Source organism: Corvus hawaiiensis, chromosome 9 (assembly GCF_020740725.1).
Source record: "Corvus hawaiiensis isolate bCorHaw1 chromosome 9, bCorHaw1.pri.cur, whole genome shotgun sequence".
Classification (NCBI taxonomy): Eukaryota; Metazoa; Chordata; class Aves; order Passeriformes; family Corvidae; genus Corvus; species Corvus hawaiiensis.
Window position 1 is genome coordinate 16875332 of NC_063221.1, and position 20148 is coordinate 16895479.

The 20148-nt window shown below is 34.0% G+C and overlaps 1 protein-coding gene across 7 annotated transcripts in view; it reads left to right on the forward strand.

Moving 5' to 3' along the window:
* HFM1 (helicase for meiosis 1) overlaps positions 1-20148 on the forward strand; it is a 43091-nt gene that overhangs the window by 11798 nt on the left and 11145 nt on the right. For 6 of the 7 annotated variants that reach the window (XM_048313061.1, XM_048313060.1, XM_048313063.1 and 3 more), the window contains 22 exons: positions 842-993; positions 1340-1417; positions 1561-1722; positions 2450-2538; positions 3193-3236; positions 3328-3429; positions 4793-4938; positions 5353-5447; positions 6230-6363; positions 7259-7306; positions 9359-9439; positions 10067-10158; positions 10983-11089; positions 11177-11224; positions 11438-11535; positions 11624-11755; positions 14562-14647; positions 15580-15663; positions 16675-16832; positions 17553-17656; positions 19555-19710; positions 19951-20046. In XM_048313061.1, the coding sequence (XP_048169018.1) occupies positions 842-993; positions 1340-1417; positions 1561-1722; positions 2450-2538; positions 3193-3236; positions 3328-3429; positions 4793-4938; positions 5353-5447; positions 6230-6363; positions 7259-7306; positions 9359-9439; positions 10067-10158; positions 10983-11089; positions 11177-11224; positions 11438-11535; positions 11624-11755; positions 14562-14647; positions 15580-15663; positions 16675-16832; positions 17553-17656; positions 19555-19710; positions 19951-20046 (2292 nt within the window). The remainder of the gene's footprint in view (positions 1-841; positions 994-1339; positions 1418-1560; positions 1723-2449; positions 2539-3192; positions 3237-3327; positions 3430-4792; positions 4939-5352; positions 5448-6229; positions 6364-7258; positions 7307-9358; positions 9440-10066; positions 10159-10982; positions 11090-11176; positions 11225-11437; positions 11536-11623; positions 11756-14561; positions 14648-15579; positions 15664-16674; positions 16833-17552; positions 17657-19554; positions 19711-19950; positions 20047-20148) is intronic. The other variant, XM_048313062.1, reaches the window with a different exon arrangement.

Here is a 20148-nt window from a genome sequence, read left to right on the forward strand (position 1 = left end):
ACTGCAAGATCTGTTATACTAGGGCTGTTTTCAGGTCATGCATAGATTGCCTCTTTCTCTTAAATCACTGCATTTTCCATATAGATTAATCATCCAGTATAGCCTTACGTGTGTTGTTAATATCAATCTTTATTGAGAATTACATCTGATTTCTGGAAAAAAAAAGAATCTGCAAAAGTACACTGTGTATCCTCAGGAAAATGAATATGAGTAGATTGTTTTAGGAGTCTGTTCATGAGGACCAGCATGAGAACGGCTACCTGCTGTGTTAGCTGCTTGGTATGACCCTACACGTAATTGTACATTTGATTTAGATAGAATACCAGAAGAAATAAAAGTCTGTCTCTTGCTCTTGGATGGTTTCTCATATATAACCTCTTTTCTCTCTGAATACAGAGTACTCAAATCATTCTTAACTGGGAAAAGGTTGGTATTTGTATGATCTTCCATTAGAAAAGATGTATTTCCTGTGGTTTCTTCCATCTGTGAGAAATCCTTTGATAGCTGAATGATTGTTTCCATGTGGTACTGCAAAAAAAATCAAACCCAACAGGATACAGGATTAAGAGAGAGCATAAATAATCTTAATTAAAGGGTTCTGTTTCTGTTTGCTGATGGGAAGAACTAGGGCCCAAAGCTCAACACTGATTGTGCACGTAGAGTAGGATAATAAGGACAGGAACACCAGTTACAGATTTTATGGTTCTGGAAGCAAAGCTGAAAATTAGGGAAATTAAATTCAAGAAGGCATCTTACTAAAAAAACTAAATGCATACATTTTTAATACAGTTGAAGATTTGGTTTTCCTGATTTAATTTTCATTATTTGGTATTGTTTTTAGTGGCTCCAATAAAAGCCCTATGCAGTCAGCGTTTTGATGACTGGAAAGAAAAATTTGGACCTATAGGACTGACCTGCAAGGAACTGACAGGAGATACACTGATGGATGATTTATTTGAAATACATCATGCTGACATTATTATCACTACACCTGTAGGTTTCATTCCAGTTCTTGTAAGAACTTAGAATAAACAGACATTAGCAGTCTTGTATTTGTATGCTGCTAGGACTGCTCCTTTTTTTTGTAATACATAGCAATTTTATGATCCTTTTGTTTGCACACTGCTGTACATACTCTCAGTTCATATTTTAAAAGTTAGTAATATAATAATGTGCCAGGTGAAACATAGATGGCATTAGCTTGAATTTGTTTAATTGTTTCTGTTTAAAGATTTATTAAAGTTTAGGCATATCTGCGTGTACTATAGTCGTGGCATATGTTGGCCTTTAAAACATCTTTCAGCTTCTGTTGTTTTGACTGTTGGTTTTTTCCTCCAAGGAAAAATGGGATAGCATGACTAGAAGGTGGAGAGACAACTCTATAGTCCAGCTTGTACGACTGTTTCTCATTGATGAGGTAAGAAGATGAATGAGGGTTTATGCACTGGTTTTGTGTCTTTTGTGAAGATAAAAGGAAGCTTAGAAAATACTACATTTATTTAGCACATGTCCAGATTGTCACTGGAGAAGTATTAACAAGTCTTTTAAAATTCCTGATAGGTACACGTTATAAAGGATGAAAGCCGTGGCGCAACTTTGGAAGTTGTAGTCAGTCGGATGAAAACTGTTCAGGCTTCTCTTTGGCGTCTGTTAGAGAGTCATGACGCTGTTCCTCCCCTGAGATTTGTAGCTGTTTCTGCAACAATCCCAAATACTCAAGATGTAAGAGTTACATTTTAACTGTATTTTGATCAATGGAGTTGTATTTTATAAAATTTATCTGGAATTACAATTTTAGATTGATAGCAAAATTGTAATTTTTAAGCTGTCAGCTGAAGACAGCCGTGAGGCTGCTGCTAATTATTATAATGTTGCTAAGATTACCTTCAGCCATATGGAATTATCAGCCATGTATGGACATGCTTCAGTTTTAGACTTTTGTTTGTGATTTTTGCCTCTTACATACAAATCACAACAGACTAGAGATTTCAGTCCAAATTATATTGGTCCTGCAGAAAGCAGAACTTCACCTGTGATTTTAAATGGTAAAAATAGTGTTCATAGTTTACACCTAACAAAAGCTAATTAATTATTCAGTGATGCTATTAGAACAGGAGCATGATTAAAAGACGAAATTTATCTTTTCTGTTCTACTTCTTTTTTAAAGATCGCAGAATGGCTTTCAGATAGTAAGATGCCTGCTGTATGCCTGAAAATAGATGAGGATCAACGACCAGTGAAGCTACGCAAAATCGTTCTTGGTTTTCCTTGCAGTGACAATCAGACAGAATTCAAATTTGACTTAACTCTTAACTACAAGATAGCTAGCATTATACAAACATACTCGGAACAAAAACCAGCACTTGTGGTACAACAGCTTTTTTTTATCATGTTTGAAATAGTTACTTTCCTGAAAGTGTTGATTCAAAAAAGTATCTTTTGTTTATAGTTTTGTGCCACAAGAAAAGGAGTACAGCAGGCTGCTTCTGTTCTTGCAAAAGATGCTAAATTTCTACTGAGTATAGAACAGAAACAAAGGTATTTTTCTATTTAAATTGGAAATAAGTGTTTGTACATTTTAGTAAACCTGTGATATCTGTGAAGAAAGCTGTTGAGCTAATACAGTTTCTAGCAGAGGAGTGTGCAACAAAATCATCATCGCAGTTGACATTCTTTTTGGTAAATTGGCACTCCTCTTGGGAAGTTCTGTTTGCTTCTCAGAGTTTTAGGATACTTTTCACAAACATTAAGTTGTTTCTCAAAACTGCTTTCTAAACATAAAAATGCTAATTCTTATAAGACCTCTAAGACCTTGAAGTGCAAATATTAAGCATATGAATAATTGAGTTGGATGTGATTTTACTATGTTTTAAGTTAAGCTGTAAGATGTCTTTGCTTTATCAGATACTGTTAATATTAATTATTATTTACTTCAGGGTTGCCTAGTCATGGCAGCTGCAGAAGCTACCTCCTGACTTTGGAACTCAAATGTGATCTTATTTGTCTTATGTGAACAACACATAAGGATTGTAGGTGGTGACTTGGAAAGATGACCAGGCTCGAAAGGCTGCAATAGCTGCCCCAGAGAGTCAGTCTGTTCCCTCTGTAAAGATGGGAAAGGTGATGGTTGAAAATATCCAAAGAATGTATATTTTTTTTAATTTTATTTTTTTATTTGTGTGTGTTGCATAGATTACAGAGGTTTGCAAATTCTTTGAAAGACTCCAAACTGAGAGGTAAATATATCCTAGTATTTCTCTGCTCTGTGATTGAATATTTGCTTGAGAAAACTTAGTTAAATGATGTATATAATTATTTCATTATCAGACCTTTTAACGTATGGTGTGGCTTATCATCATGCGGGTATGGAGATGTCGGACAGAAAAATAATTGAAGGAGCTTTTACTGTAGGAGACTTGCCAGTACTTTGTAAGTAAATTTAACTATGAAAGCCAAAATGTCATTTATGTATCCTGAAAAGATTGCAGTTTGGAAGTGGTAATATTTTATGGTTCTATAGTTTGCTTAACCTTTGGAATTTGTGAAATCCAGGTAAAAGTGTTTTTGTGTTTCACATGCACTTTTACCCTGTGAGGCTACATATGCACTGTTACTAAAGACTAGAGAACTTCTTTTCACCATACATGGAGGTCATCCCCCTCATATGTCCATATAGGTCTGGCCATGTCCATGTCCATTTCCTTTTCCTACCATTGAGCCTTCCCACTGAGGTAGAGCTCTATGCTAGTGTTCCTTTCCTCTGAATTCCTGAGATGTTTTCTTTGTCTGTGTCCTTTGCAACTGTGGCTTCCCTGAAGGTAATCATCTACATTTATGTGTCTTAGGTGGGCAGGATACGATTTTCAAACTCCCATGCAAGGTGTTGTGACTGATGGGGAGGTCCCTAAGAAATATTCCTTCTGTTGTTACATGAAATGAGAAGGGATCTGAGATGTGATTATCTCATCTCATCTGGGCTTTCTTTTTCTGTAGAAAAAGGTCCAGACCCTATGGGGAATTGTCTGTGTGGTTCATGTACAACACTAAAAGATTCATGGATTTTTTTTCTTTTCTGTTTCAATAGTCATATGAAAAAATAATTACTAATTTTAATTTTCATTTAATTTCAAAAATAACTGGAAATTTCATTAATCCTTCGTTTTCCTAGCAGAATAGTAATATCAGTTGGCCCATATGACTGGCTTTCTGTGTTGAATTCTGGCCATCCCATATATTCTTCAGAGAAAGTGAATTAGACAACATGAGTGTAAGATAACTTGCCACACACTTGATGGATGTTTTCCATGTGACAGTGTGTATTGGTAAGGTGTTGTGATAGTATTGGTGGTGATTCTGGTTTGGTACCATGGATATAATCAATGCTAATGACTGATGACTTAAAAAGTTATATCTTAAAGATATTGACCACTACTAAGTAAGATGAAGTCATGGCTGTATTCAGATATATACCCTTGAAGAAATAAGAATAATGTTTCTTCATTGTGTGTCTGTTATATTGAACATGGATCAGATTCTGGATTATCTCCAAATATAAAGCAATGTTTAATTAAAAGAATCTGGGATGTAATTTGTTACAGAACTTGAAAACAAATGAATGCTGATGATATGCAAGTACCTGTAATCTACATCAAAATCTTTGTGGTGCAGAATGCCCACTGATTCCACTAGAAACTAAGAGCTCATAGGCATCAAGAGTTAAGTCACCTATTTGCTGCTTGTTTAGTGTCTGCCAGACATTTTGATGGTGTTCATATACTTTGATCTGATGTAGTTACTACTAGCACCCTAGCTATGGGAGTCAATCTACCTGCACACCTGGTAGTTATAAAATCCACAATGCATTATGTTGGAGGAGTGTTTCAAGAGTACAGTGAAACCGATATTCTGCAAATGATTGGGAGAGCTGGAAGGCCTCAGGTAAGTGAATGTTTTATTGTATTGATGTTATCTATAGGCATATTAGTAGAAACTATTTTTGTCAAAGAAAGTACAATGCTGGGAATTTTACTGCAACATTTGGTTTTTAGAGGGTTATTAATACTTAAACTACTCCTAGGTAACTTTTCTGTTGAGAAAGAAATCTGTTTGCTTTTGTATTGTCCATCAAAAATTACTGCTTCACCTTGCAGTGGAAGAAGATCTGAAGATTACATTTGGGTTACATAGTGAATGGGGATTAGAGAGAAAGTAGGAAGCTGGCACACAATAGCCATTTTAGACAGGATTTTAAGAAAAGAATTTTAATGGACTCAACAGGTATGTGATGCAAATTCAACCAGATTTTTTTCTAAGAACTAGAAGACAGCTTTTATGTGGGGTTTTATTTTTCAGTTTGACACTACAGCTACAGCAGTTATTATGACTCGTTGCAGTACCAGGGAGAGATATATACAGATGTTAAACGGTGCTGATATAATAGAGAGCAGGTAACTGAGTATTTTTTTATAAGACTCTGTAGATAGTACCAAAGCTTCATAGTTTCTACAGAATGTTTTTTTTTCAGATGGGTTTTGGGGTGTTTCTTTGGTGTATTTAGAAGAAATCAAGAAAGAATTAAGGAAAATAAAACTAAGCAATTCAGGAGTTTAATGGTCTCTTGCTTTATCAGCCAAGAGAATCTTTACAACATCTTAAGCTCAAAAAAAAAAAAAATAGTTTTAGATTCCTGCTGGAAAACTGAAGAAACTGAAATAGTATGTATTGCAAAGACAAAAAGCAGGAATTGAATGCAGACCATGTCTCTGAATTTCTAGATGACAGTCTGGAAAATACTAGGCCTATATTTGTTTTTAACAGATTATCAAGAGAAATGTGTAGGAAAGTTAAGACATTGAAGGGTAAAATAGGAAATTTTATTCATGTAATTTTGTTAACATTTCATTTTTCAAATATATTTAGAATATCAACAGCACAGAATATCTGTGCTGTAATTTTTAAATGTATGTGACTTTGTTTTCTAATAAATGTGAAACTTCATAGTTAACAGTTTATTTTTGCTTGCTGGACATTATACCATAATAAAAAATATTACATTGTTGATTATTTACATAATCTTTACTGTCTTCTATCGATTTCACTTATTTCAGTGAACAGTTGTGGTTTGGGGGGGAGGAGTTTGTTTGATTTTGTTTCTTCCCGAAGAAATAGTTTTATCACCTTCTCTATTGCTATTTGTTAAATGTCCTTAACTCTTGTTTTTTTGCACTAGCTTGCACAGACACCTTGTTGAGCACTTAAATGCAGAAATAGTGCTACATACTGTCACGGATGTCAGTGTAGCTTTGGAATGGATACGATCAACATTCTTGTACATTAGAGCCTTAAAAAATCCAACTCATTATGGTTTGTCTTTATTTTTTTAATTGAACTAATTATGACACTAGGATGTGTTAGATCCATATTATTTGTTTCTATCATTTTCTTATGAACAGTTATTTCATAAATAGATGAAAACAAGATGTGCAGTGTGGCCTGTAACATGTTGTTCTTTAACTTAATTAGTGGGAATTTCAGCATGGTATAACATTTAAAAACTATGAAGAAGCCATTTACAGCTTCATAATCTATTTCTTTTGATCTTAATATGCTGGACCATGTATTAATGCAGTAACAAGCCATAATGTATTTTTCACTGCTGAATATGTAATTTGCTAAGAAAAAAATAGACTAGAATTTAATAGTTTTTTCTAAAATAAAATTTCAATTATCTTTAATTCCAGTGTCTTCAATTTGTCTGGTCCAGAACATTATCTCAGTCCCCAGCCCTGACCATGTCTCTGTTCCTGCCCACTTGCTCTACACCTGATTTTGAAATCATTGGGCACTTGCTGGAGACAATTTTTTATAAGGATTTATAGATGGGACTGGAACATAGTACATCTAACACTTGAGTGGATGTTAGAATTTAGGTGGCCTCCTATATTCTAAAATAAGAAAACTGTACCTGAGAAGTTGCTATTGACATTTCCGCAACTTTTAGGACTGATATTTTACATGGGGGATTGTCTGCAGCTTTTACCTTTGCACGTCTGTTCTAACAGCCTCTTACTGATACTTAGATAGTTACACCCTGTAAGACTTCTGACTTTTTGCAGTATAATAAATATTCCCACATTTTTCACTTTGGGGTATTTGTCTGGCTCCTAAAAATCAGCAAATCAGTTTTGATGGGTAATGACATTGACGAGGAAATGTACAGTAGTATTAGGTTAAAATAACTTTTGTTTTTTCCATTGAGGTTTTTCATCTGGGTTAGATAAAGTTGGAATTGAAGCAAAATTACAAGGTAAGTGGCTTTTTAGCTTTTTTCAGTAAAATGTTACAATTTAGGGCAGGTTCACCCATGTTTATTATCTATATCCATTCATTTCAATAGATCCATTTGCAGAACAAATGTAATTTACTATGGAATGTTATTAATTTTATTTTGTTATTAATATTTTTGAAATACTTTCAGTACATTTTAACTGGTAGAGAGGTTTTTGAGGAAAATAAAGTTTTGAGAGGAAAATAATTACATGCCTTTACCTACCTCATCTCTATATACGTGCTCAGAAATATGGAGCAGAACACTTTAATTTTGATTGTCATTCTTTCTAATTTTCCTTTGACTGATCTCACTTGTTTTCATTAATTTCTGTTGCTATACTTTCAAAAAAAGGCCTTTTCAGAAATTGTCATCTTCCCTTCATAAATTGAAAACAAAGGATATAAAATGTAAACGTCTTTGCCTTGTCCAGAAACAGTTTAAAATTGCATGATTTTAAGAGGCTTTTTTTGCTAAGACTTGAATAAAACTCAGTTATTGACCTTTTTTTTTTTAAATACTGCATTTTAGCTCTTGGCAATTCCATTAGAAAACATACAGCTGACAAAATAGTTTGGGAATTGGTGCCTCTCAACTTTAAATACAGAAATAGCATACAACTCTTCAGGTGGTTTTGTTTTGTTAATTTATTTTAATGTGAGTTTTCTGGTAGATAAAAAAATAGTATATTAATAAAAGAGTACTTGCTATCAAGTTCTGCAAAACTACAAATACGGTTTTCTCTCTTGAATGAAAGTCCTCATGTCCATCATAACCAGACCACTTGGAGCTAAAATATCTGGAGGAGGGCCTGGTACATGAAAACATGGACAGATACATGCCCAGAAATTTGTCAAGCTTGTACTTGGACTCCACTTACCCATTTTTTACATCTTTTACATAATTGTGTAGGAAAAATTTGTGATTGATTTTGGGCTTGGTGGAATGATGCTGAGGCTGTTCATTGTGTAAAGACTTCAAGGGTCTGTCTTCAGGAACATAGTAGTGTGTTTGCTGCCATTTGAAGTCTCCAAATGTGAGACATTGGCTCTGACTTGCAGACAGTGAAAAAAGGAGTACTTATCAGTAAGAAAATTTGCCTCCTTCAGTAGATTTCTATCTTTTCCTGTCTTTTACATCAGGACTTTTCTATTCTTGCCATATAGGTTGAAAGGAATAGAGAGAATGAAGCATGGTACTACCTCAATAAGCCTTTAGAGGAGAAGGCATGGTTTAAAATCACCTGTACAGATAGTGCTAGAAGAATTCAATTGATGCCTTTTCAGTGTGGATTATATTTCCTTGAAGTTCTGATGTTAAAAACAACCTCTTTTTAAAAGTTCTTGAAGGAACTAGCTCCTCTTCCCTGCAACATGAAATATTTTGTAGTAATGTGTATAGTTAGTTCTGTTTTCATACATTTCATGTATAATGTCAATGATTTCTGGTTGCTAAGGGAACAATTGCTTTGAGTGCTGTTCTGACTGACTTTTAAATTCTGAGTATTGCCTTGGTCTTGAAAAAGAGAGAATGGAAGCGCTTAGGTCATTCTTATGCAGATACCTGACACAACAGGTTTAGTGCAATAAATACAAATGCACCTGATACAGTATGAAAATTTCTAATGAAGAATTAATAAACACTTGTGGATATTTGAAATTTGAACCATTTAGGTGTTAACTCTCTAGCAGAAATCTTTTGTATAAATGCTGTGGGCTCTCTGATGTGTCATTCAATATTGAATATGGCAACCTACATTCCAGCATCTAATTTCTTTTCCTTTGCAACTTTTGCCTTCCTGAGAAAGAGTTGGCTTGTTCTGTATCAATTATCTTTGAGTGAGTTTCCCTAGGCAGAAGTTAACCACCAACTTTAATAAAAGCAGGATCATATTCTAAAACCTTTACTTGAATTCAGTGGAATTACTTGAGTATACATTCATTGCAATTTGATGATGATGTTTCTGGTTCACACATAGATAAGGTATTTTTAGTACATGCAGAAAACATCAGTTTTTCAAATTTTTGACAGAACTGTGTCTGAAGAACTTAAATGATTTATCATCTTTTGATTTGATCAGGATGGATGAAGCAAGTAATTTCAAACCAACAGGTAACACTTGTTTCAAATAAATTAATTTTCAGAAGTGATGTAGAGATGGTAGTGAACTACAAAGGGTCTCAACTATCCTTGTGACCCATTAATAAGAGTGCATAAATGTAGTAGAGAGGAGAATCTGAGGGATTGTTTGAGTAGAATATATGGACAAATTTCTTGACCAGGTCATGGACATTCATTCTCTTAATCTTGTTTCATGAATAGATCTTCTCTTGTTGCTGAAAATCTGTTGCAGATTAGGAGAAGATTGCAGAGCATTGTGACAGGATAATTAGTTGTGGCACAGTGCAGTGAAGGACAGGTTTTATCAATACCTGCTCTTCTCTGCAGCCCTCTGCTAGAGGTGGTTGGCTTCTTAGCAACCACAGTTCCCTGCCTGGTATGTTAGTGTGAGTTAATCTCCATTGGAGAGAACTGTAACTGGCACATGGTTCCTTCTGCCACCCTGTGATCAGGTCAGTAATGTCCATCAGACAGCTGGGGGCAATAACATACTGAGTAGTGGTGGTAAATCTCACAGAGGCCTGTAGTAAGCAAATAAATTAAATTTGTGGCCCAAAAAACTCCAACTCACTGAAATATACTTGGCATTTTTTTTTAAGGTATATTCTTCTTTTACAGAGACTGGAAGATTAATGGCATGGTATTATATTGCATTTGATACAGTGAAGCAGTTTTTCACAATTAAGGGAACTGAGACTCTAAACGAATTGGTAATTTGACTTTTTTTTAAAAATTACATATGTTCATTGTTTTTAAACAGTCTAGGAAAAGAAGCGTAGTGTGTTATTTATTTTAAAGATCTCAGGCTTTGTTTATATAAAGTTTTAAAGAATACATCTAATTAAATTCTATATGGAGTATTTTTGAGGCTTTATACTTTAAAATCTTTTGATTTCCAACTCTTTCTCCCCTCACTAACCGTGCTTATGAAGATGCAAAGTTGCTGAAGCTGTTCTGTTTATGTATTCAACACTTAACTGTTTTGTGGTTTAGTAGGATTTTTTGTTGCAAAAACCAGCTGCATCAAGAGCGGGTTTTATTTTGAAGGCAATTGTCTTTCTGTTTTAAGCAACTTTCCTCTTTCAGATAACAGGTTGTTATCTGAATCACAAGGCATTTTGTTTTCAAGCAAATACTATGGTAGAACAGATTTGCCATGAAAAAATGGAACACCTGTTCTCCTGTGACTCTTTGTTATTAAAGTGTGAAGAAAGTAAGGTGAAATATATAACAGATAGCAAAAGTTGTTTGTATTTGCCTTGTATAAAGTGTTAGCAGTGTGTGTTTGATTTTAGATAACCTCAACTGAAATAATAACCTAAAAGCTGATAGAAAAAATTTTTCTTTTGATTATCTAATAGCCTTTATAAGAAGAGAAAAGAAAGTTGGTCAGTATTAAAAAGAACTGATTGATTGTCTCTTCATGGTCATAGTGTTGAGACAATAATTTTTTTTAAAGTGTTCTTTTTAAAAAAAAGAAGTGATAGAAAAATGGCAAATTAAAACAATTACTAAAAAACTTTGATTATTATAGATTACTATGATCTCCAACTGCACAGAATTTGTGGATGTGAAGTTAAGAACAAATGAAAAGAAAATATTGAACACTTTGAATAAAGACAAAGACAAAATAACTATCAGGTAAAATAAAATGCATTGAAAATTGAAAGTACCTTTTTAACAGTAAATAAAATGAACTGTAGAAAAGATATATGTTTTCATGCATAGGTTTCCAATGGAGGGGAAGATAAAAACAAGAGAAATGAAAGTAAACTGGTAAATATTACATTGCGTTTTTATTTTTTATTGAAAAACTATCATTTTATGGCTGTCGAAGTCCCTGCTAAATTTTCTGTCATTTTGCAGAGGTCCAGATCTTGTATTTTGTTTTTTCTATTCTGAATTTCCTTTTTTTTTTCCCCATTAAAAACTTTTATGTTGTTCTTTGTTTACAGTATAGCTTATATATCACACCCATTCTTTTTCCAGTCTCATTCAGGCTCAGCTGGGATGTATTCCTATTCAAGACTTTACTTTGACACAAGATACTGGCAGAATATTTAGAAATGGCTTAAGAGTTACTAGATGTATGGTAAAATTTAATCCTTTTTTTGGGCGCATATACTAATAAGCTACATTTTAGTTTATTAATATAAGTCAATCTTCTTTTTACAGGGTTATCTGACTTTCTGGCATCGTCTAAGAACAACTTTTCTGCTTTATTAAACTCTTTGATTTTAGCAAAGTGTTTCAGGTGCAGACTTTGGGAAAATTCACTTCATGTGTCTAAACAATTGGAAAAAATTGGTAGGTGCCAGTTAGAAGTTATAAAAGTGACAGAGAATCAAAACTCATAATTAGCCTGCTAATTTCTGTGGTGTCTGCTTATACAATTGAATTAGTCTCCTAATTACTTATTTGCCACAATTGAGTACCACCATTTTCAGAAGAATCTGCCATAACAAAAGTAAGCTGGTTAGTAATTTGCTTCAGGATTTCAAAGTGTTTCAGAACTGTTCTTATTCCCTAATGTTCCTCTTAGTATCCCAGGCATATTCCACATTGATGTGATTGCGTGTCCCTGACTAGGCTATGCCTTCCTTTCCAAGAAGCTGTTACTGTAGGTCCTCTTACTTGTATGCATGAAAACCTTTTAATTCACATTGAATCATGAAATAGAAATCAATTTACTGTGCATGAGGTTCTTATACACATAATGATCAAAAGTTTTGAATGATCATCTTCCTTTAACTGTATCCTGTTATTGAATGAACTTCTCACTGGAACTACAGGCTTGTCATAATTATTTGAGAAGGAGTTCAGAAATTTTTGAGTACTCTGTTATAAAAATGTAGTCATACTTGTTTGAGGTAGTAGTGTATCTTCCTGCTTTGATGTCTGGTCTTATCATACCTTCCTCCTTTCAAAATTTACTGCAGCGTTCTCTTTCTTCTTTAGAGACACATCTGCTCTGCACTGAACAGTGTAGTACAGAGGTCTGCAAATTAGAGAATGACTAAACCCAAAGGTCCGTAGGGTACAGTGCATTACAGCCTTGCCTGCTCAAGTGCAGAGGCTGTAATGCTTCATTCATGTGCATTCAAAGCAAGGGACAGGGCTTGTTAGCCTGTGCACAGCACAGTGCAGAGTGCTGGGAGCACATTTCCACTATCCCACTCCTGTGCCGATGTCGACACAGTCATCTGAGGAATCTGCCTCGTGTTCAGCATTTCTATGGAGTTAGGATGAGTGGAATAAATATGGCACTTGCAGTGTAGACAAATCCTTCCCTGTACAGTATATGCAGTAGAATAAAGTCACGTTTAGTTTCTTAATAATATAAGTGGTGTATATACAGACATCTCTGTCCAATTTTTCATTTTTGAGTGCTTTTTTCTTGTGCTGTCATAGCTATTGCGGCATATGTTACAAAGAACTGCTAACTTCCAAAGTGTCATTTGTTCCCCTCACAGGCTTCTTTTGAACATTCTTCTGACAGTTCACTCTTTTCCTGAATCAAACACTGAATTGACTCCTGTAGTATGATGTGATTCTTAACCTCTGTCTATGGCTGCTAAGCTTATTCTATTTGTTTGTGAAGTTAAATGAATTGTTTAAGTTCATAGAAATTTGCTGATACCATGTAGCATATTGAGAAATCCTTAATTTTTAAACTCTTATCTCAGTATGCTATTTTTGAACCTTTAAAAAGCCTTATTAATCAATATTTCCATTACAAGAGTGACTGTTCTTTGACTGACACATGGCCTTACTGAGACTGATGATTCAGTTGAATTCTTACTGCATTTCTACAACTCTTTTCCAATAATGATGCTCCCTCTTTGCTGAACTGTATGTTTGGTTTCTGTTTGCTTGTTCTGACAGACAGGATAATGATCAGTTGCCATACAGGATTTATGACATTTACTACTTGTTCAATTTCATTTCCACCCCCGTTTATTTTTTGCTCAGAAGTGTAGATGAAGATAAAGAGAAAAACTCTTATTTATATCTGGTATTCTCTTCACTGGTGGAAATCCTTCTGCCATTTTAGGAATTAGGATAAAAGAGTTAATCTTCAGCTTCAGTTATAAAGAAACAGGGTAACAGCTCTAGCAGCAGAAGTAATATGTGAGAGTTTTCAGTCTTCAGACTGCAGAGCTTCTGCAAAGGAGCAGGGAGATGGTAAAAGATGCTTTCCCTAAATCAGACCCAAAAGATGTTCAAATACACATAAAAAGACAAAAGGTCTTCTCTTTCTCTAAATTATTAAATTCTTGAGTTAAGTCTCTTCTTAAAAGATTACTGTAATGAGGTTTCCCACTTAATTTTCAGATTTCTTATACTGTTTTGCAGAACTGTATGAGAAGGATCCATATACTCATTCTAAGTATTTGGTACTATTTTTTACCTACAATCATTGCAGTTATTGTAGTAGGCGGTAGTTCCAAGTCAGTTAAATGCCTTTTCATATACTGTGATATTTCTAAATCTCACTGGAAGTACTGTGAATCACAAAGAGAAATAAAAATGTATGTGGAATTCTCTGCCAGTCTGCTTTTGTGGTATATATGCCATGGGAAAGTTTTTTGCTAAAGCTGCAATAACTTGTAGAAGGTTATAATAAATACTTCTTTTTCAGTGAATTTCATTATTAACTTGCTCAGAAACATTGAGATCTTTATGATTATTATGTTAACATAGTTAAATAATTTCTTGGATAAGGAAAAAATTCTGAGACAAAGAATACTGTGTGACATGCTTTTTTTGGTCATATATATACAGAACACATTTCTTAACTCTTGTAGAAAGTGATCTAAAATCCATTTTACTGTAGAAAAATTAAAAGTTTTCAGCATTGAAATACTGAATATTTTCATGTTTGGTTTGTATTGTGTTTCTTTTTCTCTTTACTAATGGAAAAATTAAACTAAATAATACTGAAGTATTTAATCAAATGAAAATAAATTTAGTGATTTGCTGGGCAGAAAATTGCATCACATGTAATATAAGTTTATTTATGCTTTGGGTTTACCTGCTATAATGCAGTTGTTCAGAATAATTTGAGGTTATTCATTGCCCTTTAACAAACGTGTATACATGTTTTTCACAGGTGTATCACTGTCAAATGCTATGGTAAATGCTGGGCTGACATCATTTAAAAAAATTGAAGACATAAATGCAAGAGAACTTGAATTGGTAACTTACTATTTTGTACATAGATAAATATGATAGGGAAAATATTGAATATTAATACTGTTACCAGTAAAAGCAGTATAGTTAATATATATTTGCTATATGATCATAGCAAAATTTAGATGTTTAGGTGATTTATTCATTTTAACTAGTAGACTTTAAAAAGCTGTGTAGCTACTGCAGTTTTCCTTGAAAATGTGTATGATTTTTTGTTGTAGAAAATTTAATGTGAATGATGATTTCACTGATTTGGCTGGCTGTGGGAAGTAGATGTTTAAATATGTAGAATTTCATCATTAACATTGTTTGAATCAAAGGACAATATGCACTTCTCTGTTAGGAGTGTTGGAAAAATATAAAAGGGAATATATATTTACAGTGTCTCTTAGTGTATGTTAATTATGAAAATCCCAAATTTCCATTACTGCAAGTTTGAGATAGTAGTGGAATAAAAATCTTCTGAATAATCTACAAAGCACTTCTTATTTAAGGAAAGTTAGGTGTTACCCTAGGACTGGTTCTTTGGTCTTGGCTTCTTTTCTGCCAAAACTAATTCCAGAGTTCTGGAAGATATAACAGGCTTCTAAAGGAAATCAATCTTACTGGATTCTTCTGTTTTGATTTTGGAAATTTGACTTCTCATTTCTGGCCCCTTTCGTATTTTTTCTTATCATTTGTTCTGTTTTAGTTAAGGCTTGTGCAACATAGAAGAATCATCTCTCATAAAACCTGAGTAGTTGGGTTCTGAGGTCGTTGGTAGTTCATTGGCTGTTAACTGAACAGAAGCAGTAGCAACATGAAAAAGTATTGGAATTTTCTTCTGGTAATGTTGCTATTCTGGGCATCATTGACAGTAGAGAACCAAGAGTGATAAGGGCTTTTGTTGCTAACATAATTACTCAGGTAACTGATTCCTTGGATTTACATCTTTGCAGATTTTAAACAGACATCCTCCGTTTGGAAACCAGATAAAAGAGTCTGTTTTGCACCTTCCAAAATATGAACTTGACATTGAACAGGTAAATTCTTTTATATTTATTTTATGTTTTTATGCTAGTATTATTAAATGAAAAGGCAAATACTGACTTAAAGAAATTTTGAGTCTTCACTGATAGAAGATCACACAATATTGTGACCTACTTCCAGCTTAGTATATAGAATGAAACTCCTAAGTCTCAAAGGAGAGCCATGAAACAAACATTCCCCATAGTATATTGGCCTCTCTCGTTGACAGCATTTTATGTTACAGATGTAAACCAGTATATTCACATTCTAGCATTATATGTGAATCTGAGAGGTCTCTTCTATCTTGAATATAAACAAACCTAGGGATGGCAAAACATCCAAATAAAACTTACTGAAATGGTATTAACTCATGTTTATTTTCTACATCACACTTAGGAATATAGAGAAACAGTAAATTATAACATTAACCTACCTGGTGCCCTTTCCAAGGAAGGGTACAATTCTATGTGTAATCAAGAGCTTTGAGGTTCTGATACGCATTCTGTCTTTATATGGGTTACACAGACACTTTACCTTTCTGAAATGCAAAATTTGAAAAGTAACCATAAAGTTGGTAGAAATGAAGACACATTTGAAGATAAAAACTCAACAGATGTGTGAAATACTATTGTTATAACAATCAGTTCTTGTTTAGCTTTTCATTTGACATAATACCAGATGAGAAGCTTGATTCTCAGAACAAAGATTTAACAATTACTAATATCTTATAGAGGAACATTGGGATGCCAAAATATAACTTCTATATAACAAGTCTTATTCTTGCTTATTTCTCTTTGCATTTGTCTTTGATTCTCAGTACTTAATCAAACTTAGGATATTCAGCTATTTAGGGCAAGTTAGTACTGTGTAATCGTGTCTCAGAACAACAAATAAAAATTGTACCACAAATTCAAACTGCTTGAGTTGAGCTTTTGTGCTTGTATCAACAGTTAGAAATTTATGGAAGGGCATATATTTTACTTTGCATATTTTAGCAGTTATGTCTTCTATATTGTTTTCCCTAGCTTCCAAAGTACAGTGACACGTTGGCTGAAATCTTAGTAACCGTCAAATTAACAAATTATGAGCAGCTACAGACAAAGAGAACAGCGCCAGACTTTCACTATGTTACATTGGTCATAGGAGATGCTGACAACCAAGTCATTTTTAATCAGAAAATTATGTATGTATGATCAGATCACATCTTTTTAGGGTGTTGGCTTTTCATCTGTTCTGTGACTTGCAGTTTTTGTGATACTTCCTACTGACGTCTAAGAGTACAAAATTATTCTTCATCTTACAGCATTTTCTAGTCACTGTTGTCATTTAAAATGCTACACAAGATCCAGAAACCCCGAAAACATGCCAGTGTGCTTGTCAGTGCAGAGAGCACGTGTAAATATCTGTTCAACATCAATTGTCATATTATGGAAGTCATAAAAATTTACCCATAAATATAAAAGAAGATAGATTATTAAAAGATAATTAAAAGATTATCTAGTAAAAGATAGATTCACCAGTTGTTACTTACTCCTGTTAGCTATATTTCTTTAATTATATTTTATAAATTGTTTTTTTCCCTCAGAGATGGAATTAAATTCTCCAGTTGGGTAAAAGATACTTGGAGCAAATGGGAAAAGAGAAACAAAATCTTTTTCAACTGCCTGACCTTTATGAGAATTCTGGCCAAAATCTGGCATTTTTGGCACAACTGAAACTGATCTGCAGAATCCTGGGTCTCTTATGGCCATAAATCATGCATTATTGGAAAGTTATTCTTAGGCCACTTATCAAGCAAAACTGATGAACTAAGACCAAATATAGGCTCTTTCACTTGGTTACAGATACTATAGTATACAGTCTTGTTTTCATTGACCATGTCTAACAAAACTTTGCATTACAGGGATTCTGTGCTGCTGAAAACTGGAAATTGGATGAAGAAAATTGAAGTGAAAAGAGCTCTTAGATCAGAAGACATTAGCATAAATTTAATTAGTTCTGATTATGGTACGTTATGGTATTCTTTGAATTAAAAAGCAACTGCATAAGAATTTTGAATTAAAACGCGATTAAACCAAAGAATAATAAAGTGAGCTGTTCTGGAAACAAAACTCTATTATATGTGTTTTACTGGGTTGCATACTACCTGTCCTAATTACTTACCTGGTTTTTTTCGTTAACTACCACATTAAGGAACTGGGAAGCATCAACTGTTACTAGGAGACAGTAACAGTTTTGCTCTGTTGATACAGATTGGGATTCTCTTTTTTCCTCCTTCGAGTGAATTAACTTTCAGAGGGATAACCTATCAGCCCGAGAGGTTATTTAGGCTGAGCAGAGCTGTCTTTGTGAATGGTTAGGTTTTGCATTGTAGTAAAGAGATGTTGGATATGGATTCATCTCCACTTTGGTAACAAGAAATTCCTACACCTGAAAATGTAGTGCAGATTTAAACATTGGTCCCTCAGTGCCAATTTCCGTACAATTGGAACTATAGTAGCAGATGAGGAGAGACCCTTACGACCTTGAAACACAAGACTTTGAAAAACAATTTAAAATTAGACTGGCTCCATTAAATTCTGTCATCATGCCCCACCAGTAAAGAAGATTGCTGTGTGTTAGATTAACTGAAGTGTAGTTGATGCTTCCATGGTAAATATTGAACATTGAGATTATTACAATAATCAAGCCTGGAATAATCAATGTTTCTATAGCTAGACCTGTGGCTCTGGAAAATGAAGGGTTTTCTAACCACACAGAAATTAAGAAAATTGTCCTTTTATCTACATATTGTACTGAGTTCAGTAAAACTCAGCACAACAGTTAATTTTTCTGAAACTGGTAACAGTGAAATTAGAGTAAACCCAGGTCTTCCTAGTCTCTATTTTGAAGTCTGTTCCTATTTCAGACTTGAAGGAAGTCTCAAATTTTTTAAAAGCCTGTCTGGTTTTCCAGCAAATTTTATTTCCATAATAAAAGACAAAATTAATCTCTTTACAAAGGGTGTCTCTCAGTCTCTCATGAATATTAGCATTCAACTTGAGAAGTATTATCAACATACTCATTTTATGCCTTTGCCACTACAGAGCTGCTGATACTCCTGAACAGAGACTGTAGTACAATTTAAAAGTTGAAATTTTATCAGCAGTGCAAAGCCATAGATAAATTTATTTTTAAAACAATACAAGAACATTTGGTTAAAGAGACTAATTTTGTTGTTCTTCTATCAACTATATCTTTAATTCTGGAAATGTTTAGAGTTTTTAATCTCAATCCTAAAGAATCTGGTTGTATAAGAGTGTGCTTTAAGGGCAAATTATTTTAACAAATTTCCATGATATTTGAATAACATTTACTTGCTTAAACACTTCAGAAAACTGAAGATAATCAGTAGTAGTATTGGTATCAGTAGTATTGGTGCCTTAGGTTTTAACTTTTATATTTTTCAAATCCTGTACTGCTTAGTATGTAACTCTGAAACTTAATATAGCCTGTTAGCTGCTGTTCTCTCATGCTGGTTAGACATAACAAACCCTCTCTGGGCCTGAACTCAATGACACCTTGTTGTCCTAGGCCCCAAAATACGTAAACTAAAGCCTCTGACAGGGGGAGCAAACTTGGGGTAATTACATCATTGCCTGAAAATATAATTGGAAAACTAACCCTGATATGCAAATGGACCAAACTTATAAAAGTGTGAAAAACCCGTGACCCAGCAGCCATCTTGGGTGGAGCCCCTCAGAGGTTTTTGACCCCCAAGGTGTACCTTTGAAGGCCCTTCAAATAAATACCCACTTTATTCTCTCAATCTTGTGTAGCCTCTGTTTTCAGGTAGCCACTTCAAGGCATCAATATAGAAACAGTTTAAAACCATTTTTAGTATTTTTGTCTTTTTTTTTTCCAAGTTGGCCTTGATATACAGCAAGCATATACAGCCTTCTACTTAACACCAAAACCAGAGGGACATAAGGTGGTTACAAATCAAAAATTGACAGCTGAATCTACACGTGATACATGTTATGGCTCACCCCAAAGTCTGCCATCAGCAAAAGTAGATACAGGTAAATGGTCAGATCTGGCTAATACCAAAGTCAACAGAAAATTGAATTTTGCTTTCAGTAGGGAGCTAGATCTTTATTTATCCCTGCTGTTTCTTTCTCAAAGGTAATAAAAATACAGTGCTGCTGCTTCTGCTTGTCAAGTACTACAGTGCAATTCTTTGATGATTTTGAAAGTGAGAAAAATCATGGGTGTTTGATATCTAATATTACTGTTTGAATCCCTGTATTATATTTATCTAGGAGGCAGATCTAAACAAGAGATTGCTTACAAGAAATATGGAAACAGAGAATGCAACCACCGCTGTAAAAATAAAGATGTGTGTGGGCATGACTGCTGTGAGTTTCATTAAATCTACTACTTCTGATACTTTTGGACAAATGCAATTTAGAACAGGTCCCATCATACCAATGGCTAAGTCACAGAAACAATACAAGCAA